At 34.0% G+C, this 25,713-nt stretch overlaps 1 protein-coding gene across 43 annotated transcripts in view; it reads left to right on the plus strand.

Moving 5' to 3' along the window:
* LOC129228697 (uncharacterized) overlaps positions 1-25,713 on the plus strand; it is a 108,712-nt gene that overhangs the window by 47,565 nt on the left and 35,434 nt on the right. For 5 of the 43 annotated variants that reach the window (XM_054863406.1, XM_054863419.1, XM_054863384.1 and 2 more), the window contains 6 exons: positions 2,326-2,349; positions 9,441-9,464; positions 17,713-17,736; positions 19,469-19,492; positions 21,230-21,253; positions 23,241-23,264. In XM_054863406.1, coding sequence (XP_054719381.1) covers positions 2,326-2,349; positions 9,441-9,464; positions 17,713-17,736; positions 19,469-19,492; positions 21,230-21,253; positions 23,241-23,264 — 144 coding nt within the window. Of the gene's footprint in view, positions 1-2,325; positions 2,350-4,103; positions 4,128-5,881; positions 5,906-9,440; positions 9,465-16,551; positions 16,576-17,712; positions 17,737-19,468; positions 19,493-21,229; positions 21,254-23,240; positions 23,265-25,713 lie in introns of all 43 variants that reach the window. The other 38 variants (XM_054863445.1, XM_054863428.1, XM_054863439.1 and 35 more) reach the window with 23 other exon arrangements.

Here is a 25,713-nt window from a genome sequence, read left to right on the forward strand (position 1 = left end):
TACCAGCACTCCTTTTAAGTTATTGCTTAGGTTAGGGTATTCGATGAGTCCAAATCGAAAACTATTGCTTTCTTCAATGGAGCCAGGTATTAATGATTCTGACCTTGAGGGAATCGATAAATCTGTTTGGGCTCTTATTTGATGAGCGGATTTTACATCACTTTCTGCGGGGAAAACGGCTATGTCTTCTCTCGTCGAGTGCAGCTCATTAGTCTTAAAGTCGAGAGTGAAGTCATATTTCTTTAAAAAGTCCAAACCGAGAATGAAGGGGTCCGTGATATCCGCGACGAATGCCGTATGATGGTAGGTGTCATTCCCAAACACTATTTCCAAGTCCACTTTGCCTTCAATCTCGATTTTATCACCTGTCACAGTCTGGAGACTCACGCGTGGCGATGTCCACAACAGTTTCAATCCAAATTCAATAGCCACATCTGTAATAATGATTGCACATTGGCTCCAGTGTCGACAATCAGTTTGCAAGGATTCCCATTTACATGTGCGTAAATGAAAAGTCCATCACTGCCACTACTAGTAGAGGAAATCTGCAGAGTTCTGGTGGAGGTGATTTCCTTCCCTCGCGTAGCTTGGCGAGCAGGACAACTCCTTCGCAGGTGCCCTTCACTACCGCATTTGCAGCACTTCTGCTCTTGTTTCTTTTGGGCTGTTATGCTGTTCAGATGTCTTGCCAAGTCACCGAGTTGTCTCTCAAGTTCAGCGAGATGGGACGACCTGGAATCAGGCTCATCAGCTTCCAGAGTCCGGATGGGATGGCGATCCACACGGGTTGCTTGTTGGGTGGCCTCCAACTTCATCGCATACACAACAGCCGAATTCAGGTCTTTGACATCCGCCATCCGTAGAGCTTTCTGTATTTCTGGATCTCGAACCCCGTCGATGTAGTAGTTGAGTGCCAGGTTGTCTCGAACATCCGCAGGGCAGTCGCAAAAAGCAAGATGAGACAGTCTCTCGATGTCCGCCGCAAGCTCTTGCAGGGTTTCCCCGGTTTTCTGGAAACGGGACTTCAACTGGAGTCAGCTGAAATCTTTCTGGCACTTCTCACCGAAGCGAAGCTCCAACGCAGATGTGAGGGCGGCGAAATCCAGGCGCTGGCCGTCCGGAAGGGTCTGAAGAATGTCCGCTGCGTCACATCTCAGGGATGCTGCAAGATGGCAGGCCTTGGTAGCAGAGTCCCATCCGTTCGCTTCCGCCACTATCATGAATTGAGTTTTGTAAACCTACCACGAAGTTTTCATATCGAATGCGGCAAGTTTAATGGACGGTCGAGCAACCGATGTGGGAGCGCCAAACTGTAAAGAGCTGCTTTCTACGGTCGCCAATCTCCTTTCCATGTCCTTAATTATTTCTTCCTTAAATGAAGTCAATTTCTTGTCTTCTTCTCCCAACTTTTTTTCCACATTGGCGATACGCTCTTCCACAGTATCAAATTTTTCTCCCAGATTATCAACTTTATCTCCCATGGCGGTTAGTTGATTCTCCATCATGGTTTAATCGACGTTAGGTCACTTTTTATTTCATTTTGACTTGTAGTAATTTTAGCAGTTAAATCACTATTTAACTGTTCTTGGTTAATCCCCAGTTCATTTTTCAATTGTTCTTGATTAGCCGCCATATCATTTTTCACAGAGTTGATTGCGTCAAGAAGTTGTTTTAATTGTTCATCCATTACGCGAGTAATCACCATAAAAACAAAGTCTATAAATTCAAACAGTCTTTATGAAAAAAATCTCCAAAGTCACACTTACTCCAAGAAAGTCCAGAAGAAGCCCCACGTTGGGCGCCAATTGTAACGGATCCGGTGAGACTTCCAACTTTCTTGGAAGGACGACACAGTTCTTGATTAAGAATACAGGAAATTTATTTACACTATGTACAGGGAAGATCGTCAACAACTGCTAAATTAATCATCAGCAATTAAGCAAATATCACACAAACCGTAAACTCAACGGTTACACACGTATTTACTTCCAAATACGAAAAACAACACAGCGAAATGCCTCGCAATAAACAGAGCTAATACACTCTCAGCACAAATTCTCAATCGAAACTAACTTTTTATCCATCGCTAACGGCTTATATACACACCGAAAAGAGAGCTCTCAAATATTCTAGAAAATGCTACACGGTTCTACACTTTCATTGATAAAATCAGTGAATGAAATAAGAAAAAAAGAATAGGGGATCCGTATACTTCGGCCGAATGTAAAGGGGATGTATATTCACTACGGGAAACTATTTACAGGTTACATTACTACAATGATTACTATTCACAGAATTTGTAACAATACTTTTGTTTCTGTTTAGGTGCTGGACAAGGTTCAGGAGCAGGTAAGAAATATTCATTAGCATTAAATCTTAGAGTCATTCCTAATGTTGTAGCAATATGAGTTTTTCTGACGCATTGAGTATCCATTCTTTTTCAACTAAGAGGTGGAATATTCAAAAATTTCGCTAAATTGATCTTTTTATATGTAAAGCGTATGTGTAGATTTTTTTTCTGACAGTAAATTTTAAACTGAAAAAAAAAATGTCAACCAAACGTTGATTTTATTCTGTGAAGTAAAATCACAGCTTGAAGTTTTGCAAGTTGACACGCGGAGGGGTATAGAGTGAATTTAATGTCCGTCTGGTGCATTATGTATTTACTGTCCCTTTACCAGGAGAAGGCACTTAGCTCCAGCTTCGTCACGTGGTATCTGATGATTCTATCACGCTGTTTTCGGCGGAAGGCATAATCGAATCGTAGCATTTTGCCGTAAAAGTAGCTTTTTTAAGCAATATTATTATACTAAGCCTGATTGTCACGGAGTAATCTGAGGTGTGGTTTTGCCTATATCTTAGCAACTGAATCTCTTAGAGACTTAAGGTTTTTACTAAATGATTTGCTTAATCATAAGATAACACTTAACGCTTAAAAATTAAATTTCTAAAGCAAAGTTACAATTTTGGTTAGAATGGAAAACAGCTAATTTCATTTAATTTCTCCATTAAATGTTTTAATATAAAGCCCATTGTTACAAATCAACGGGCTTTATTTTAAACAATAAAGTTAATAGTAATTATAATGAAAATTTTAAATCACGGCTTCTCTAGACATGAAAATTTTTTTTTCAAAAACAAAAATCTTTAAAGTAGGAGAATTTTTTAAATACTGAATAAACACCTTTAATAATGCACTCAAAATGACAAAATATCTTTTTTGGGTCACAAAAGACAATTTAAGTATTCCTGTAATTTTCAAATATTCCAAGAAAAAGACTTTTCAAGTAAAAGACTTTTCAAGAAAACTGCGCTCAAATAATTTAAGACTAAACTTTCCCATTAAGAAAAATATGCATGTTTCAACCCTGAAATTTATGATTGAAAGCTATAAAATCACAAATCATTCTCCACATGATTTGAGCCGCACTTTTTTTCGTTTGAGAAGTCTTTTTCTTGGAGTAATTGAAAACTACAGGAATAAATAAGTTGTACTTTCTGACCCAGAAAAGTTATTTTGTCATTTTGAGTGCATTATGAAAAGTGCTTAGTATTTTTTAAAAAAGACTGTGTTATTTTTAAATATAATTTAAGAATAACGAAAATAATAGCAGAAAAGTAAATTAAGTGACGTAAAGGACACTAAGACTTTTTTTCACGTTTAAATGCGCGTCTAAGTGAACATTGGTTGTCTCATTTACAAGCGCGGAAAATTGTTTATTGATCAATCCCCCCCCCTCCCGCTAATCTGAACTCTGCGTTAAGGAAGGCGGTGCGACGTGCCATTTCGTTAGAAACGCGCAAATACATCTTCACATAAATGTACAGCTGACCAACTAGCTGAGTATTATTTCGACAGGTCGAATTTTCCTTCATATTTCACAAACATTTATCCATATTACTAGAGCAGGATCTGGTAATTTGGCAATGCTAGGACGGATATTATATGCTTGTTAGCTTTGTTGCAGTTGTGGTTTTTTGATATAATGCATATTAACATTGCTCGTGATAAGCCGCTCGCGGATGATCCAGAGTTTACTGAAGTTACTTATTTAAAACATGTCATGAGTTTCACTGCTATACATACTTTTGTTTCTCTTTAGGTGCTGGACAAGGTTCAGGAGCAGGTAAGAAATATTCATTAGCATTAAATCTTAGAGTCATTCCTAATGTTTTCGCAATATGAGTTTTTCTGACGCATTGAGTATGCATTGTTTTTCAACTAAGTGTGGAATATTCAAAAATTTCGCAAAACTGATCTCTTTATATGTAAAGCGTTTGTGTAGAGTTTTTTTCTGACAGTAAATTTTGAACCGAAAAAAAAATGGCAAACAAACGTTGATTTTATTCTGTGAAGTAAAATCACAGCTTGAAGTTTTGCAAGTTGACACGCGGAGGGGTATAGAATGAATTAAATGTCCGTCTGGTGCATTATGTATTTACTGTCCGTTTACCGGGAGATGGCACTTAGGTCCACCTTCGTCACGTGGTATCTGATGATTCTATCACGCTGTTTTCGGCAGAAGGCATAATCGGATCGGAGCATTTTGCTGTAAAAGTATCTTTTTTAAGCAATATTACTAGGCCTGATTGTCACGGAGTAATCTGAGGTCTAGTTTTGCCTATATCTCAGCAACTAAACCTCTTAGAGACTTGGGGTTTTTACTAAATGATTTGCTTAATCATATGGTAACACTTAACGCTGAAAAATTAAATTTCTAAAGCAAAATTGCAATTTTGGTTAGAATGGAAAACCGCTAATTTCATTCAGTTTTTTCATTAAATGTTTTAATATAAAGCCCATTGTTACAAATCAATAGGCTTTATGTTAAACAATAATGTTAATAGTAATTATAATGAAAATTTTAAATCACGGCTTCTCTAGACATGAAAATTTTTTTTTTCAAAAACAAAAATCTTTAAATTAGGAGAATTTTTTAAATACTGAATAAACACCTTTAATAATGCACTCAAAATGACAAAATATCTTTTTTGGGTCACAAAAGACAATTTAAGTATTCCTGTAATTTTCAAATATTCCAAGAAAAAGACTTTTCAAGTAAAAGACTTTTCAAGAAAACTGCGCTCAAATAATTTAAGACTAAACTTTCCCATTAAGAAAAATATGCATGTTTCAACCCTGAAATTTATGATTGAAAGCTATAAAATCACAAATCATTCTCTACATGATTTGAGCCGCACTTTTTTTCGTTTGAGAAGTCTTTTTCTTGGAGTAATTGAAAACTACAGGAATAAATAAGTTGTACTTTCTGACCCAGAAAAGTTATTTTGTCATTTTGAGTGCATTATGAAAAGTGCTTAGTATTTTTTAAAAAAGACTGTGTTATTTTTAAATATAATTTAAGAATAACGAAAATAATAGCAGAAAAGTAAATTAAGTGACGTAAAGGACACTAAGACTTTTTTTCACGTTTAAATGCGCGCCTAAGTGAACGTTGTCTGGTTGTCTCATTTACAAGCGCGGAAAATTGTTTATTGATCAATCCCCCCCCCCTCCCGCTAATCTGAACTCTGCGTTAAGGAAGGCGGTGCGACGTGCCATTTCGTTAGAAACGCGCAAATACATCTTCACATAAATGTACAGCTGACCAACTAGCTGAGTATTATTTCGACTGGTCGAATTTTCCTTCATATTTCACAAACATTTATCCATATTACTAGAGCAGGATCTGGTAATTTGGCAATGCTAGGACGGATATTATATGCTTGTTAGCTTTGTTGCAGTTGTGGTTTTTTGATATAATGCATATTAACATTGCTCGTGATAAGCCGCTCGCGGATGATCTAGAGTTTACTGAAATTACTTATTTCAAAACATGTCATAAGTTTCACTGCTACACATACTTTTGTTTCTCTTTAGGTGCTGGACAAGGTTCAGGAGCAGGTAAGAAATATTCATTAGCATTAAATCTTAGAGTCATTTCTAATGTTTTAGCAATATGAGTTTTTCTGACGCATTGAGTATGAATTGTTTTTCAACTAAGTGGTGGAATATTCAAAAATTTCGCAAAATTGATCTCTTTATATGTAAAGCGTATGTGTAGATTTTTTTTCTGACAGTATATTTTGAACCGAAAAAAAATGGCAACCAAACGTTGATTTTATTCTGTGAAGTAAAATCACAGCTTGAAGTTTTGCAAGTTGACACGCGGAGGGGTGTAGAGTGAATTAAATGTCCGTCTGGTGCATTATGTATTTACTGTCCGTTTACCAAGAGAAGGCACTTAGGTCCACCTTCGTCACGTGGTATCTGATGATTCTATCACGCTGTTTTCGGCAGAAGGCATAATCGGATCGGAGCATTTTGCTGTAAAAGTATCTTTTTTAAGCAATATTACTAGGCCTGATTGTCACGGAGTAATCTGAGGTCTAGTTTTGCCTATATCTCAGCAACTAAACCTCTTAGAGACTTGGGGTTTTTACTAAATGATTTGCTTAATCATATGGTAACACTTAACGCTCAAAAATTAAATTTCTAAAGCAAAATTACAATTTTGGTTAGAATGGAAAACCGCTAATTTCATTCAATTTCTTCATTAAATGTTTTAATATAAAGCCCATTGTTACAAATCAATGGGCTTTATGTTAAACAATAATGTTAATAGTAATTATAATGAAAATTTTAAATCACGGCTTCTCTAGACATGAAAATGTTTTTTCTTCAAAAACAAAAATCTTTAAATTAGGAGAATTTTTTAAATACTGAATAAACACCTTTAATAATGCACTCAAAATGACAAAATATCTTTTTTGGGTCACAAAAGACAATTTAAGTATTCCTTTAATTTTCAAATATTCCAAGAAAAAGACTTTTCAAGTAAAAGACTTTTCAAGAAAACTGCGCTCAAATAATTTAAGACTAAACTTTCCCATTAAGAAAAATATGCATGTTTCAACCCTGAAATTTATGATTGAAAGCTATAAAATCAAAAATCATTCTCCACATGATTTGAGCCGCACTTTTTTTCGTTTGAGAAGTCTTTTTCTTGGAGTAATTGAAAACTACAGGAATAAATAAGTTGTACTTTCTGACCCAGAAAAGTTATTTTGTCATTTTGAGTGCATTATGAAAAGTGCTTAGTATTTTTTAAAAAAGACTGTGTTATTTTTAAATATAATTTAAGAATAACGAAAATAATAGCAGAAAAGTAAATTAAGTGACGTAAAGGACACTAAGACTTTTTTTCACGTTTAAATGCGCGCATAAGTGAACGTTGTCTGGTTGTCTCATTTACAAGCGCGGAAAATTGTTTATTGATCAATCCCCCCCCCTCCCGCTAATCTGAACTCTGCGTTAAGGAAGGCGGTGCGACGTGCCATTTCGTTAGAAACGCGCAAATACATCTTCACATAAATGTACAGCTGACCAACTAGCTGAGTATGATTTCGACAGGTCGGAATTTTCCTTCATACGTATTTCACAAACATTTATCCATATCACTAGAGCAGGATCTGGTAATTTGGCAATGTTAGGACGGATATTATATGCTTGTTAGCTTTGTTGCAGTTGTGGTTTTTTGATATAATGCATATTAAGATTGCTCGTGATAAGCCGCTCTCGGATGATCCAGAGTTTACAGAAGTTACTTATTTAAAACATGTCATGAGTTTCACTGCTATACATACTTTTGTTTCTCTTTAGGTGCTGGACAAGGTTCAGGAGCAGGTAAGAAATATTCATTAGCATTAAATCTTAGAGTCATTCCTAATGTTTTAGCAATATGAGTTTTTCTGACGCATTGAGTATGCATTGTTTTTCAACTAAGTGTGGAATATTCAAAAATTTCGCAAAACTGATCTCTTTATATGTAAAGCGTTTGTGTAGAGTTTTTTTCTGACAGTAAATTTTGAACCGAAAAAAAAAATGGCAAACAAACGTTGATTTTATTCTGTGAAGTAAAATCACAGCTTGAAGTTTTGCAAGTTGACACGCGGAGGGGTATAGAATGAATTAAATGTCCGTCTGGTGCATTATGTATTTACTGTCCGTTTACCGGGAGATGGCACTTAGGTCCACCTTCGTCACATGGTATCTGATGATTCTATCACGCTGTTTTCGCAGAAGGCATACTCGGATCGGAGCATTTTGCTGTAAAAGTATCTTTTTTAAGCAATATTACTAGGCCTGATTGTCACGGAGTAATCTGAGGTCTAGTTTTGCCTATATCTCAGCAACTAAACCTCTTAGAGACTTGGGGTTTTTACTAAATGATTTGCTTAATCATATGGTAACACTTAACGCTGAAAAATTAAATTTCTAAAGCAAAATTACAATTTTGGTTAGAATGGAAAACCGCTAATTTCATTCAATTTCTTCATTAAATGTTTTAATATAAAGCCCATTGATACAAATCAATGGGCTTTATGTTAAACAATAATGTTAATAGTAATTATAATGAAAATTTTAAATCACGGCTTCTCTAGACATGAAAATGTTTTTTCTTCAAAAACAAAAATCTTTAAATTAGGAGAATTTTTTAAATACTGAATAAACACCTTTAATAATGCACTCAAAATGACAAAATATCTTTTTGGGGTCACAAAAGACAATTTAAGTATTCCTTTAATTTTCAAATATTCCAAGAAAAAGACTTTTCAAGTAAAAGACTTTTCAAGAAAACTGCGCTCAAATAATTTAAGACTAAACTTTCCCATTAAGAAAAATATGCATGTTTCAACCCTGAAATTTATGATTGAAAGCTATAAAATCACAAATCATTCTCCACATGATTTGAGCCGCACTTTTTTTCGTTTGAGAAGTCTTTTTCTTGGAGTAATTGAAAACTACAGGAATAAATAAGTTGTACTTTCTGACCCAGAAAAGTTATTTTGTCATTTTGAGTGCATTATGAAAAGTGCTTAGTATTTTTTAAAAAAGACTGTGTTATTTTTAAAGATAATTTAAGAATAACGAAAATAATAGCAGAAAAGTAAATTAAGTGACGTAAAGGACACTAAGACTTTTTTTCACGTTTAAATGCGCGCCTAAGTGAACGTTGTCTGGTTGTCTCATTTACAAGCGCGGAAAATTGTTTATTGATCAATCCCCCCCCCTCCCGCTAATCTGAACTCTGCGTTAAGGAAGGCGGTGCGACGTGCCATTTCGTTAGAAACGCGCAAATACATCTTCACATAAATGTACAGCTGACCAACTAGCTGAGTATTATTTCGACAGGTCGAATTTTCCTTCATATTTCACAAACATTTATCCATATTACTAGAGCAGGATCTGGTAATTTGGCAATATTAGGACGGATATTATATGCTTGTTAGCTTTGTTGCAGTTGTGGTTTTTTGATATAATGCATATTAACATTGCTCGTGATAAGCCGCTCGCGGATGATCCAGAGTTTACTGAAGTTACTTATTTAAAACATGTCATGAGTTTCACTGCTATACATACTTTTGTTTCTCTTTAGGTGCTGGACAAGGTTCAGGAGCAGGTAAGAAATATTCATTAGCATTAAATCTTAGAGTCATTCCTAATGTTTTAGCAATATGAATTTTTCTGACGCATTGAGTATGCATTGTTTTTCAACTAAGTGTGGAATATTCAAAAATTTCGCAAAACTGATCTCTTTATATGTAAAGCGTTTGTGTAGAGTTTTTTTTCTGACAGTAAATTTTGAACCGAAAAAAAAATGGCAAACAAACGTTGATTTTATTCTGTGAAGTAAAATCACAGCTTGAAGTTTTGCAAGTTGACACGCGGAGGGGTTTAGAATGAATTAAATGTCCGTCTGGTGCATTATGTATTTACTGTCCGTTTACCGGGAGATGGCACTTAGGTCCACCTTCGTCACGTGGTATCTGATGATTCTATCACGCTGTTTTCGGCAGAAGGCATAATCGGATCGGAGCATTTTGCTGTAAAAGTATCTTTTTTAAGCAATATTACTAGGCCTGATTGTCACGGAGTAATCTGAGGGCTAGTTTTGCCTATATCTCAGCAACTAAACCTCTTAGAGACTTGGGGTTTTTACTAAATGATTTGCTTAATCATATGGTAACACTTAACGCTCAAAAATTAAATTTCTAAAGCAAAATTACAATTTTGGTTAGAATGGAAAACCGCTAATTTCATTCAATTTCTTCATTAAATGTTTTAATATAAAGCCCATTGTTACAAATCAATGGGCTTTATGTTAAACAATAATGTTAATAGTAATTATAATGAAAATTTTAAATCACGGCTTCTCTAGACATGAAAATGTTTTTTCTTCAAAAACAAAAATCTTTAAATTAGGAGAATTTTTTAAATACTGAATAAACACCTTTAATAATGCACTCAAAATGACAAAATATCTTTTTTGGGTCACAAAAGACAATTTAAGTATTCCTTTAATTTTCAAATATTCCAAGAAAAAGACTTTTCAAGTAAAAGACTTTTCAAGAAAACTGCGCTCAAATAATTTAAGACTAAACTTTCCCATTAAGAAAAATATGCATGTTTCAACCCTGAAATTTATGATTGAAAGCTATAAAATCAAAAATCATTCTCCACATGATTTGAGCCGCACTTTTTTTCGTTTGAGAAGTCTTTTTCTTGGAGTAATTGAAAACTACAGGAATAAATAAGTTGTACTTTCTGACCCAGAAAAGTTATTTTGTCATTTTGAGTGCATTATAAAAAGTGCTTAGTATTTTTTAAAAAAGACTGTGTTATTTTTAAATATAATTTAAGAATAACGAAAATAATAGCAGAAAAGTAAATTAAGTGACGTAAAGGACACTAAGACTTTTTTTCACGTTTAAATGCGCGCCTAAGTGAACGTTGTCTGGTTGTCTCATTTACAAGCGCGGAAAATTGTTTATTGATCAATCCCCCCCCCCTCCCGCTAATCTGAACTCTGCGTTAAGGAAGGCGGTGCGACGTGCCATTTCGTTAGAAACGCGCAAATACATCTTCACATAAATGTACAGCTGACCAACTAGCTGAGTATGATTTCGACAGGTCGGAATTTTCCTTCATACGTATTTCACAAACATTTATCCATATCACTAGAGCAGGATCTGGTAATTTGGCAATGTTAGGACGGATATTATATGCTTGTTAGCTTTGTTGCAGTTGTGGTTTTTTGATATAATGCGTATTAAGATTGCTCGTGATAAGCCGCTCTCGGATGATCCAGAGTTTACAGAAGTTACTTATTTAAAACATGTCATGAGTTTCACTGCTATACATACTTTTGTTTCTCTTTAGGTGCTGGACAAGGTTCAGGAGCAGGTAAGAAATATTCATTAGCATTAAATCTTAGAGTCATTCCTAATGTTTTAGCAATATGAGTTTTTCTGACGCATTGAGTATGCATTGTTTTTCAACTAAGTGTGGAATATTCAAAAATTTCGCAAAACTGATCTCTTTATATGTAAAGCGTTTGTGTAGAGTTTTTTTCTGACAGTAAATTTTGAACCGAAAAAAAAAATGGCAAACAAACGTTGATTTTATTCTGTGAAGTAAAATCACAGCTTGAAGTTTTGCAAGTTGACACGCGGAGGGGTATAGAATGAATTAAATGTCCGTCTGGTGCATTATGTATTTACTGTCCGTTTACCGGGAGATGGCACTTAGGTCCACCTTCGTCACATGGTATCTGATGATTCTATCACGCTGTTTTCGCAGAAGGCATACTCGGATCGGAGCATTTTGCTGTAAAAGTATCTTTTTTAAGCAATATTACTAGGCCTGATTGTCACGGAGTAATCTGAGGTCTAGTTTTGCCTATATCTCAGCAACTAAACCTCTTAGAGACTTGGGGTTTTTACTAAATGATTTGCTTAATCATATGGTAACACTTAACGCTGAAAAATTAAATTTCTAAAGCAAAATTACAATTTTGGTTAGAATGGAAAACCGCTAATTTCATTCAATTTCTTCATTAAATGTTTTAATATAAAGCCCATTGATACAAATCAATGGGCTTTATGTTAAACAATAATGTTAATAGTAATTATAATGAAAATTTTAAATCACGGCTTCTCTAGACATGAAAATGTTTTTTCTTCAAAAACAAAAATCTTTAAATTAGGAGAATTTTTTAAATACTGAATAAACACCTTTAATAATGCACTCAAAATGACAAAATATCTTTTTGGGGTCACAAAAGACAATTTAAGTATTCCTTTAATTTTCAAATATTCCAAGAAAAAGACTTTTCAAGTAAAAGACTTTTCAAGAAAACTGCGCTCAAATAATTTAAGACTAAACTTTCCCATTAAGAAAAATATGCATGTTTCAACCCTGAAATTTATGATTGAAAGCTATAAAATCACAAATCATTCTCCACATGATTTGAGCCGCACTTTTTTTCGTTTGAGAAGTCTTTTTCTTGGAGTAATTGAAAACTACAGGAATAAATAAGTTGTACTTTCTGACCCAGAAAAGTTATTTTGTCATTTTGAGTGCATTATGAAAAGTGCTTAGTATTTTTTAAAAAAGACTGTGTTATTTTTAAAGATAATTTAAGAATAACGAAAATAATAGCAGAAAAGTAAATTAAGTGACGTAAAGGACACTAAGACTTTTTTTCACGTTTAAATGCGCGTCTAAGTGAACATTGTCTGGTTGTCTCATTTACAAGCGCGGAAAATTGTTTATTGATCAATCCCCCCCCCCTCCCGCTAATCTGAACTCTGCGTTAAGGAAGGCGGTGGGATGTGCAAATTTTTTGGAAACGCACAAATACATCTTCCCACAAATGTACGGCTGACCAACTAGCTGAGTATTATTTCGACAGGTCGGAATTTTCCTTCACACGTATTTCACAAACATTTATCCATATTACTAGAGCAGGATCTGGTAATTTGGCAATGTTAGGACGGATATTATATGCTTGTTAGCTTTGTTGCAGTTGTGGTTTTTTGATATAATGCATATTAAGATTGCTCGTGATAAGCCGCTCTCGGATGATCCAGAGTTTACTGAAGTTACTTATTTAAAACATGTCATGAGTTTCACTGCTATACATACTTTTGTTTCTCTTTAGGTGCTGGACAAGGTTCAGGAGCAGGTAAGAAATATTCATTAGCATTAAATCTTAGAGTCATTCCTAATGTTTTAGCAATATGAGTTTTTCTGACGCATTGAGTATGCATTGTTTTTCAACTAAGTGGTGGAATATTCAAAAATTTCGCAAAATTGATCTCTTTATATGTAAAGCGTTTGTGTAGATTTTTTTTTCTGACAGTAAATTTTGAACCGAAAAAAAAAATGGCAACCAAACGTTGATTTTATTCTGTGAAGTAAAATCACAGCTTGAAGTTTTGCAAGTTGACACGCGGAGGGGTATAGAGTGAATTAAATGTCCGTCTGGTGCATTATGTATTTACTGTCCGTTTACCAGGAGAAGGCACTTAGGTCCACCTTCGTCACGTGGTATCTGATGATTCTATCACGCTGTTTTCGGCAGAAGGCATAATCGGATCGTAGCATTTTGCTGTAAAAGTAGCTTTTTTAAGCAATATTACTAGGCCTGATTGTCACGGAGTAATCTGAGGTCTGGTTTTGCCTATATCTCAGCAACTAAACCTCTTAGAGACTTGGGGTTTTTACTAAATGATTTGCTTAATCATAAGATAACACTTAACGCTGAAAAATTAAATTTCTAAAGCAAAATTACAATTTTGGTTAGAATGGAAAACAGCTAATTTCATTTAATTTCTCCATTAAATGTTTTAATATAAAGCCCATTGTTACAAATCAACGGGCTTTATGTTAAACAATAATGTTAATAGTAATTATAATGAAAATTTTAAATCAAGGCTTCTCTGGACATAAAAAAATTTTGTTCGAAAACAAAAATCTTTAAATTAGCAGAATTTTTTAAATACTGAATAAACACCTTTAATAATGCACTCAAAATGACAAAATAACTTTTCTGGGTCACAAAAGACAATTTAAGTATTCCTGTAATTTTCAAATATTCCAAGAAAAAGACTTTTCAAGTAAAAGACTTTTCAAGAAAACTGCGCTCAAATAATTTAAAACTAAACTTTCCCATTAAGAAAAATATGCATGTTTAAACCCTCAAATTTATGATTGAAAGCTATACAATGACAAAGCATTCTCTACATGATTTGAGCCGCACTTTTCTTCGTTTGAGAAGTCTTTTTCTTGGAGTAATTGAAAACTACAGGAATACATAAGTTGTACTTTCTGACCCAGAAAAGTTATTTTGTCATTTTGAGTGCATTATGAAAAGTGCTTAGTATTTTTTAAAAAAGACTGTGTTATTTTTAAATATAATTTAAGAATAACGAAAATAATAGCAGAAAAGTAAATTAAGTGACGTAAAGGACACTAAGACTTTTTTGCACATTTAAATGCGCGCCTAAGTGAACGTTGTCTGGTTGTCTCATTTACAAACGCGGAAAATTGTTTATTGATCAATCCCCCCCCCCTCCAGCTAATCTGAACTCTGCGTTAAGGAAGGCGGTGCGATGTGCCATTTCGTTGGAAACGCGCAAATACATCTTCCCATAAATGTACAGCTGACCAACTAGCTGAGTATTATTTCGACAGGTCGAATTTTCCTTCATATTTCACAAACATTTATCCATATTACTAGAGCAGGATCTGGTAATTTGGCAATGCTAGGACGGATATTATATGCTTGTTAGCTTTGTTGCAGTTGTGGTTTTTTGATGTAATGCATATTAACATTGCTTGTGATAAGCCGCTCGCGGATGATCCAGAGTTTACTGAAGTTACTTATTTAAAACATGTCATGAGTTTCACTGCTATACATACTTTTGTTTCTCTTTAGGTGCTGGACAAGGTTCAGGAGCAGGTAAGAAATATTCATTAGCATTAAATCTTAGCGTCATTCTTAATGTTTTGCAACATGAGTTTTTGTAACGCATTGAGTATGCATTGTTTTTCAACTTCAACTAAGTGGTGGAATATTCAAAAGTTTCGCAAAATTGATCTCTTTATATGTAAAGCCTTTGTGTAGATTTTTTTTCTGACAGTAAATTTTGAACCGAAAAAAAAAAATGGCAACCAAACGTTGATTTTATTCTGTGAAGTAAAATCACAGCTTGAAGTTTTGCAATTTCACACGCGGAGGGGTATAGAGTAAACTAAATGTCCGTCTGGTGCATTATGTATTAACTGTCCGTTTACCAGGAGAAAGCACTTAGGTCCACCTTCGTCACGTGGTATCTGATGATTCTATCACGATCTATTCGGCAGAAGGCATAATCGGATCGTAACATTTTGCTGTAAAAGTAACTTTTTTAAGCAATATTACTAGGCCCCATTGTTATGAATAATCTGAGGTCTGGTTTTGCCTATATCTCAGCAACTAAACCTCTTAGAGACTTGGGGTTTTTATTAAATGATTTGCTTAATCATATGGTAATACTTAACGCTGTAAATTAAATTTCTAAAGCAAAATTACAATTTTGGTTAGAATGGAAAACCGCTAATTTCATTTAATTTCTCCATTAAATGTTTTAATATAAAGCCCATTGTTACAAATCAATGGGCTTTATGTTAAACAATAATGTTAATAGTAATTATAATAAAAATTTTAAATCAAGGCTTCTCTGGACATAAAAAAATTTTGTTTGAAAACAAAAAACTTTAAATTAGCAGAATTTTTTAAATACTGAATAAACACCTTTAATAATGCACTCAAAATGACAAAATATCTTTTCTGTGTCACAAAAGACAATTTAAGTATTCCTGTAATTTTCAAATATTCCAAGAAAAAGACTTTTCAAGAAAACTGCGCTCAAATCATTTAAGACTAAACTTTCTCATTAAGAAAAATATGCATGTTTCAACCTTGAAATTTATGATTGAAAGCTATGCAATCACACAACTTTCTCTCAATGATTTGAGCTGCACTTTTTCTTCGTTTGAGAAGTATTTTCTTGGAGTAATTGAAAACTACAGGAATACATAAGTTGTCCTTTCTGACCCAGAAAAGTTATTTTGTCATTTTGAGTGCATTATGAAATGTGCTTAGTATTTTTTAAAAATACTGTGTTATTTTTAAATATAATTTAAGAATAACGAAAATAATAGCAGAAAAGTAAATTAAGTGACGTAAAGGACACTAAGATGTTTTGCACACTTAAATGCGCGTCTAAGTGAACATTGTCTGGTTGTCTCATTTACAAGCGCGGAAAATTGTTTATTGATCAATCCCCCCCCCCTCCCGCTAATCTGAACTCTGCGTTAAGGAAGGCGGTGCATTGTGCCATTTCGTTGGAAACGCACAAATACATCTTACCATAAATGTACAGCTGACCAACTAGCTGCGTATTATTTCGACAGGTCGGAATTTTCCTTCATATTTTACAAACATTTATAAATATTACTGGAGAAGGATCTTGTAATTTGGCAGGGCTAGGACGGATATTATATGCTTGTTAGCTTTGTTGCAGTTGTGGTTTTTTGATATAATGCATATTAACATTGCTCGTGATAAGCCGCTCGCGGATGATTCAGAGTTTACTGAAGTTACTTATTTAAAACATGTCATGAGTTTCACTGCTATACATACTTTTGTTTCTCTTTAGGTGCTGGACAAGGTTCAGGAGCAGGTAAGAAATATTCATTAGCATTAAATCTTAGAGTCATTCCTAATGTTTTAGCAATATGAGTTTTTCTGACGCATTGAGTATGCATTGTTTTTCAACTAAGTGGTGGAATATTCAAAAATTTTGCAAAATTGATCTCTTTATATCTAAAGCGTATGTGTAGATTTTTTTTCTGACAGTATATTTTGAACCGAAAAAAAAAATGGCAACCAAACGTTGATTTTATTCTGTGAAGTAAAATCACAGCTTGAAGTTTTGCAATTTGACACGCGGAGGGGATAGAGTGAATTAAATGTCCGTCTGGTGCATTATGTATTTACTGTCCGTTTACGAGGAGAAGGCACTTAGGTCCACCTTCGTCACGTGGTATCTGATGATTCTATCACGCTGTTTTCGGCAGAAGGCATAATCGGATCGTAGCATTTTGCTGTAAAAGTAATATCTCAGCAACTAAACCACTTAGAGACTTGAGGTTTTTACTAAACGATTTGCTTAATCATATGGTAACACTTAACTGGGTCATCCTTTCTGACCCAGAAAAGTTATTTTGTCATTTTGAGTGCATTATGAAAAGTGCTTAGTATTTTTTAAAAAAAGACTGTGTGATTTTTAAATATAATTTAAGAATAACGAAAATAATAGCACAAAAGTAAATTAAGTGACGTAAAGGACGCTAAGACTTTTTTGCACATTTAAATGCGCGCCTAAGTGAACGTTGTCAGGTTGTCTAATTTACAAGCGCGGGAAATTGTTTATTGATCCTTTCCCCCCTCCCTCCCGCTAATCTGAACTCTGTGTTAAGGAAGGCGGTGCGATGTGCCATTTCGTTGGAAATGCACAATACATCTTCCCATAAATGTACAGCTGACCAACTAGCTGAGTATTATTTCGACAGGTCGGAATTTTCCTTCATATTTCACAAACATTTATAAATATTACTAGAGAAGGATCTGGTAATTTGGCAGGGCTAGGACGGATATTATATGCTTGTTAGCTTTGCTGCAGTTGTGGTTTTTTGATATAATGCATATTAACATTGCTCGTGACAAGCCGCTCGCGGATGATTCAGAGTTTACTGAAGTTACTTATTTAAAACATGTCATGAGTTTTACTGCTATACATACTTTTGTTTCTCTTTAGGTGCTGGACAAGGTTCAGGAGCAGGTAAGAAATATTCATTAGCATTAAATCTTAAAGTCAATCCTAATGTTTTAGCAATATGAGTTTTTCTGACGCGTTGAGTATGCATTGTTTTTCAACTAAGTGGTGGAATATTCAAAAATTTCGCAAAATTGATCTCTTTATATCTAAAGCGTATGTGTACATTTTTTTTCTGACAGTATATTTTGAACCGAAAAAAAAAATGGCAACCAAACGTTGATTTTATTCTGTGAAGTAAAATCACAGCTTGAAGTTTTGCAAGTTGACACGCGGAGGGGTATAGAGTGAAATAAATGTCCGTCTGGTGCATTATGTATTTACTGTCCGTTTACCAGGAGAAGGCACTTAGGTCCACCTTCGTCACCCGGTATCTGATGATTCTATCACGCTGTTTTTGGCAGAAGGCATAATCGGATCGTAGCATTTTGCTGTAAAAGTAACTTTTTTAAGCAATATTACTAGGCCCCATTGTCACGGAGTAATCTGAGGTCTGGTTTTGAATATATCCTAGCAACTGAACCTCTTAGAGACTTAAGGTTTTTACTAAATGATTTGCTTAATCATAAGATAACACTTAACGCTTAAAAATTAAATTTCTAAAGCAAAATTACAATTTTGGTTAGAAAGGAAAACAGCTAATTTTATTTAATTTTTCCATTAAATGTTTTAATATAAAGCCCATTGTTACAAATCAACGGGCTTTATTTTAAACAATAATGTTAATAGTAATTATAATGAAAATTTTAAATCAAGGCTTCTCTGGACATAAAAAAATTTTGTTCGAAAACAAAAAACTTAGCAGAATTTTTTAAATAGTGAATAAACACCTTTAATAATGCACTCAAAATGACAAAATAACTTTTCTGGGTAACAAAAGACACTTTGAGTATTCCTGTAATTTTCAAATATTCCAAGAAAAAGACTTTTCAAGTAAAAAACTTTTCAAGAAACCTGCGCTCAAATCATTTAAAATTAAACTTTCCCATTAAGAAAAATATGCATGTTTAAACCCTCAAATTTATGATTGAAAGCTGTACAATGACAAAGCATTCTCTACATGATTTGAGCAGCACTTTTCTCGGAGTAATTGAAAACTACAGGAATGCGTAAGTTGTCCTTTCTGACCCAGGAAAGTTATTTTGTCATTTTGAGTGTATTATGAAAAGTGCTTATTATTTTTTAAAAAGGACTGTGTTATTTTTAAATATAATTTAAGAATAACGAAAATAATAGCAGAAAAGTAAATTAAGTGACGTAAAGAACACTAAGACTTTTTTGCACATTTAAATGCGCGCCTAAGTGAACGTTGTCCGGTTCTCTCATTTACAAGCGCGGAAAATTGTTTATTGATCATTCCCCCCCCCCCCCCTAACGCTAATCTGAACTCTGCGTTAAGGAAGGCGGTGCGATGTGCCATTTCGTTGGAAACGCACAAATACATCTTCCCATAAATGTACAGCTGACCAACTAGCTGAGTATTATTTCGACAGGTCGGAATTTTCCTTCATATTTTACAAACATTTATAAATATTACTAGAGAAGGATCTGGAAATTTGGGAGGGCTAGGACAGATATTATGTGCTTGTTAGCTTTGTTGCAGTTGTGGTTTTTTGATATAATGCATATTAACATTGCTCGTGATAAGCCGCTCGCGGATGATCCAGAGTTTACTGAAGTTACTTATTTAAAACATGTCATGAGTTTCAATGCTATACATACTTTTGTTTCTCTTTAGGTGCTGGACGAGGTTCAGGAGCAGGTAAGAAATATTCATAAGCGTTAAATCTTAAAGTCATTTTTAATGTTTTAGTAATATGAGTTTTTCTGACGCGTTGAGTATGCATTGTTTTTCAACTAAGTGGTGGAATATTCAAAAATTTCGCAAAATTGATCTCTTTATATCTAAAGCGTATGTGTACATTTTTTTTCTGACAGTATATTTTGAACCGAAAAAAAAAATGGCAACCAAACGTTGATTTTATTCTGTGAAGTAAAATCACAGCTTGAAGTTTTGCAAGTTGACACGCGGAGGGGTATAGAGTGAAATAAATGTCCGTCTGGTGCATTATGTATTTACTGTCCGTTTACCAGGAGAAGGCACTTAGGTCCACCTTCGTCACCCGGTATCTGATGATTCTATCACGCTGTTTTCGGCAGAAGGCATAATCGGATCGTAGCATTTTGCTGTAAAAGTAATTTTTTTAAGCAATATTAATAGGCCCCATTGTCACGGAGTAATCTGAGGTCTGGTTTTGCCTTTATCTCAGCAACTAAACCTCTTAGAGACTTGGGGTTTTTACTAAACGATTTGCTTAATCATATGGTAATACTTAACGCTGAAAAATTAAATTTCTAAAGCAAAATTACAATTTTGGTTAGAATGGAAAACCGCTAATTTCATTTAATTTCTCCATTAAATGTTTTAATATAAAGCCCATTGTTACAAAACAATGGGATTTATGTTAAACAATAATGTTAATAGTAAATATGATGAAAATTTTAAATCAAGGCTTCTCTGGACATAAAAAAATTTTCTTCAAAAACAAAAAACTTTAAATTAGCAGATTTTTTAAATACTGAATAAACACCTTTAATGATGCACTCAAAATGACAAAATAACTTTTCTGGGTCACAAAAGACAATTTAAGTATTCCTGTAATTTTCAAATATTCCAAGAAAAAGACTTTTCAAGAAAACTGCGCTTAAATCATTTAAGACTAAACTTTCCCTCTAAGAAAAATATGCATGTTTCAACCCTGAAATTTATGATTGAAAGCTGTACAATCACAAAACATTCTCTACATGATTTGAGCCGCACTTTTTTTCGTTTTAGAAGTTTTTTTCTTGGAGTAATTGAAAACTACAGGAATACATAAGTTGTCCTTTCTGACCCAGAAAAGTTATTTTGTCATTTTGAGTGCATTATGAAGAGTGCTTAGTATTTTTTAAAAAAGACTGTGTGATTTTTAAATATAATTTAAGAATAACGAAAATAATAGCACAAAAGTAAATTAAGTGTCGTAAAGGACACTAAGACTTTTTTGCACATTTAAATGCGCGCCAAAGTGAACGTTGTCAGGTTGTCTCATTTACAAGCGCGGGAAATTGTTTATTGATCAATCCCCCCTCCCTCCCGCTAATCTGAACTCTGTGTTAAGGAAGGCGGTGCGATGTGCCATTTCGTTGGAAACGCACAATACATCTTCCCATAAATGTACAGCTGACCAACTAGCTGAGTATTATTTCGACAGGTCGAAATTTTCCTTCATATTTCACAAACATTTATAAATATTACTAGAGAAGGATCTGGAAATTTGGGAGGGCTAGGACAGATATTATGTGCTTGTTGGCTTTGTTGCAGTTGTGGTTTTTTGATATAATGCATATTAACATTGCTCGTGATAAGCCGCTCGCGGATGATCCAGAGTTTACTGAAGTTACTTATTTAAAACATGTCATGAGTTTCAATGCTATACATACTTTTGTTTCTCTTTAGGTCCTGGACAAGGTTCAGGAGCAGGTAAGAAATATTCATTAGCATTAAATCTAGAGTCATTCCTAATGTTTTAGCAATATGAGTTTTTCTGACGCATTGAGTATGCATTGTTTTTCAACTAAGTGGTGGAATATTCAAAAGTTTCGCAAAATTGATCTCTTTATATGTAAAGCCTTTGTGTAGATTTTTTTTCTGACAGTAAATTTTGAACCGAAAAAATAAATGGCAACCAAACGTTGATTTTATTCTGTGAAGTAAAATCACAGCTTGAAGTTTTGCAATTTGACACGCGGAGGGGTATAGAGTAAACTAAATGTCCGTCTGGTGCATTATGTATTTACTGTCCGTTTACCAGGAGAAGGAACTTAGGTCCACCTTCGTCACCCGGTATCTGATGATTCTATCACGCTGTTTTCGGCAGAAGGCATAATCGGATCGTAGCATTTTGCTGTAAAAGTAATTTTTTTAAGCAATATTAATAGGCCCCATTGTCACGGAGTAATCTGAGGTCTGGTTTTGCCTTTATCTCAGCAACTAAACCTCTTAGAGACTTGGGGTTTTTACTAAACGATTTGCTTAATCATATGGTAATACTTAACGCTGAAAAATTAAATTTCTAAAGCAAAATTACAATTTTGGTTAGAATGGAAAACCGCTAATTTCATTTAATTTCTCCATTAAATGTTTTAATATAAAGCCCACTGTTACAAATCAATGGTCTTTATGTTAAACAATAATGTTAATAGTAATTATAATGAAAATTTTAAATCAAGGCTTCTCTGGACATAAAATTTTTTTGTTTCGAAAACAAAAAGCTTTAAATTAGCAGAATTGTTTAAATACTAAATAAACACCTTTAATAATGCACTCAAAATGACAAAATATCTTTTCTGGGTCACAAAAGACAATTTAAGTATTCCTGTAATTTTCAAATATTCCAAGAAAAAGACTTTTCAAGTAAAAGACTTTTCAAGAAAACTGCGCTCAAATCATTTAAGACTAAACTTTCCCTCTAAGAAAAATATGCATGTTTCAACCTTGAAATTTATGATTGAAAGCTATACGATCACAAAACATTCTCTACATGATTTGAGCCGCACTTTTTTTCGTTTTAGAAGTCTTTTTCTTCGAGTAATTGAAAACTACAGGAATACATAAGTTGTCCTTTCTAACACCCAGAAAAGTTATTTTGTCATTTTGAGTGCATTATGAAAAGTGCTTAGTATTTTTTAAGAAAGACGGTGTTATTTTTAAATATAATTTAAGAATAACGAAAATAATAGCAGAAAAGTAAATTAAGTGACGTAAAGGACACTAAGATTTTTTGCGCATTTAAATGCGCGCCGAAGACTGAATATACCTTGCCTCGCGTTCAATCTTCGAGTTGAACCGAACCATTGCTTCGGTCACTCGTCTGGTCCGCTAATTCTATATTAGCTACCAGTTTGTTTCGCACTCTTGGCTTCCTTAAGAGGTTTTCCATCTCCAGCTCAGTCACTTTCCTATGCCGGGCTGATGAGTGCTAATAAGCACGAAACTGCAGTCCTCGGCTGGAAATGACTGGGCTGGCGGTGTATTTCACGTATTGTCTGGTTGTCTCATTTACAAGCGCGGAAAATTGTTTATTGATCAATCCCCCCCCCCCTCCCGCTAATCTGAACTCTGCGTTAAGGAAGGCGGTGCGATGTGCCATTTCGTTGGAAACGCACAAATACATCTTACCATAAATGTACAGCTGACCAACTAGCTGAGTATTATTTCCACAGGTCGGAATTTTCTTTCATATTTTACAAACATTTATAAATATTACTGGAGCAGGATCTGGTAATTTGGCAATGCTAGGACGGATATTATATGCTTGTTAGCTTTGTTGCAGTTGTGGTTTTTTGATATAATGCATATTAAGATTGCTCGTGATAAGCCGCTCGCGGATGATCCAGAGTTTACTGAAGTTACTTATTTAATATATGTCATGAGTTTCACTGCTATACATACTTATGTTTCTTTTTAGGTGCTGGACGAGGTTCAGGAGCAGGTAAGAAATATTCATTAGCATTAAATCTTAGAGTCATCCCGTATGTTCTAGCAATATGAGTTTTTCGGACGCATTGAGTATGCATTGTTTTTCAACTAAGTGGTGGAATATTCAAAAATTTCGCAAATTTGATATCGTTATATGTAAAGCGTTTGTGTAGATTTTTTTCTCTGACAGCAAATTTTGAACCGAAAAAAATAAAAAATGGCAACCAAACGTTAATTTTATTTTGTGAAGTAAAATCACAGCTTGAAGTTTTGCAAGTTGACACACTGAGGGGTATAGAGTGAGTTAAATGTCCGTCTGGTGCATTATGTATTTACTCTCAGTTTACCAGGAGAAGGCACTTAGATCCACCTTCTTCAAGTGGTATCTGATGGTTCTATCACTCTGCTTTCGGCAGAAGGCATAATCGGATCGTAGCATTTCGCTGTAAATGTAGCTTTTTTCAGCACTATTATTATACTAGGCTTGATTTTCACGGAGTAATGTGAGATCTGGTTTTGCCTATATCCCAGCAACTAAACCACTTAGAGACTTTGGGATTTCACTAAATGATTTGCTTAATCATAAGGTACAATTTAACGCTGAAAAATTGAATTTCTAAAACAAAATTATAATTTTGGTTAGAATGGAAATTAGCAAATTTCATTTAATTTCTAAATTAAATGTTTTAATATAAAGCGCATTGTTATAAATCAATGGGCTTATGTTAAACAAAAATGTTAATAGTAATCATAATGAAAATGTTAAATCAAGGCTTCTCTGGACATAACAAAATTTTGTTTGAAAACGAAAAACTACAAAATAGCAGAATTTTTTAAAAATGAATAAACACCTTTAATAATACACTCAAAATGACGAAATAACTTCTCTTCTCAGAAAAGACAATTTAAGTATACCTGTAGTTTTCAAATATTCCAGGAAAAAGAATTTTCAAGAAAGAGATTTTTCAAGAAAACTGCTCTCAAATCATTTAAAACTAAACTTTCTCATTAAGAAAAATATGTATGTTTTAACTCTCAAATTTATGATTGAAAGCTATACAATCACAAAACATTCTCTACATGATTTGAGCCGCACTTTTCTTCGTTTGAGTAGTCTTTTTCGTGGAGTAATTGAAAACTACAGGAATATTTAAATTGTCCTTTCATTCTTAGAATAGTTTTTTTGTCATTTTGAGTGCATTATGAAAAGTGCTTAGTGTTTTTTAAAAAACTATTATTTTTAAATATAATTTAAGAATAACGAAAATAATAGCAGAAAAGTAAAGTAAGTGACGTAAAGGACACTAAACCTTTTTTTCTCACATTTAAATGCGCGCCTCTGGTTGTCTCATTTACAAGCACTGGAATATGTTTACCGATCCCCCCCCCCCCGCGCTAAACTGTACTCTGCGTTAATCAAGGCGGTGCGATGTGCCATTTCGTTGGGAAGGCACAATACATATTCTCATAAATGTACAGCTGATCTATTGGCTGAATATTTTTTCGACAGGTCAGAATTTTCCTTCGCATTTCACAAACATTCATCGGTATTTCTACCGGCCAAGACTTGGTAACTTGGCCGGTCAAGGAAGGATATAATATGCTTGTTAGCTTTGTTGCAGTTGTGGTTTTTATATGTAGTGCATATTAAGAATGCTGCATTCAAACATTGGTACAGCCAGTGAAAAATAAAATAAAAATTATTTGCTTGAATCACGGTTTGATTTTTGCTCCAATGCATAATTTTATTTCATTTCATTTCTGGCGCTGACGGACCTCGTAAAGGAGCTGGTAAGAAAAAATTTAAAAGCATTTAAAAGTTTTTTTTAAAAATGTTTTAGCGATTTCATTATTATTGTCTTATATTTGAACATATATTTTAAATAAATTTGCAGGAGTTCAAAATATTTTGCAAACAATTAAAAAGTGTTGATATCTTCATCGTGCATTCTTTGTTGAATTCTGATAACAAATTTCAAGACAAAAGACACATAAGACACTAATCCTGTGAAAAAGTCGAAAGTATTCCGCTTCGGATCGACGTCATATATTTATTTTTCCCAACGAGAGACGGAATGGTAGGAGAGACTAGAGCCCGTTGCGAACTTTAGATATAAAAGTTGTCGTATGTTACTATCTATCAATCTATGTTATCGCTACTCCTGGTGAACGACAGAAAACTGAGCATAGAAGCCGGTATCCTTATAATTCGTAATTTTCTTGGCTACATGTTTAGCTATGTGTCATAGCTGTACGACTTTAATTATCGGAGATACAGTCGGACCCCGATTTAACGAATTTATCGGGACCGAAACTTTTATTCGTTGAGTCGCGGGTTATTCGTAATGTCGGGTGAGGAAAAAAAAACCACTTACCTTATCTAAATCCCCTAATAAGCAACAGCGCAAAAATATCCGTAATTAAAAAGTTTACTAAAAAAAAATCTGCTTTTGACAATATGG

The sequence above is a fragment of the Uloborus diversus genome, chromosome 1 (assembly GCF_026930045.1).
Source record: "Uloborus diversus isolate 005 chromosome 1, Udiv.v.3.1, whole genome shotgun sequence".
In the NCBI taxonomy this organism is placed as follows: Eukaryota; Metazoa; Arthropoda; class Arachnida; order Araneae; family Uloboridae; genus Uloborus; species Uloborus diversus.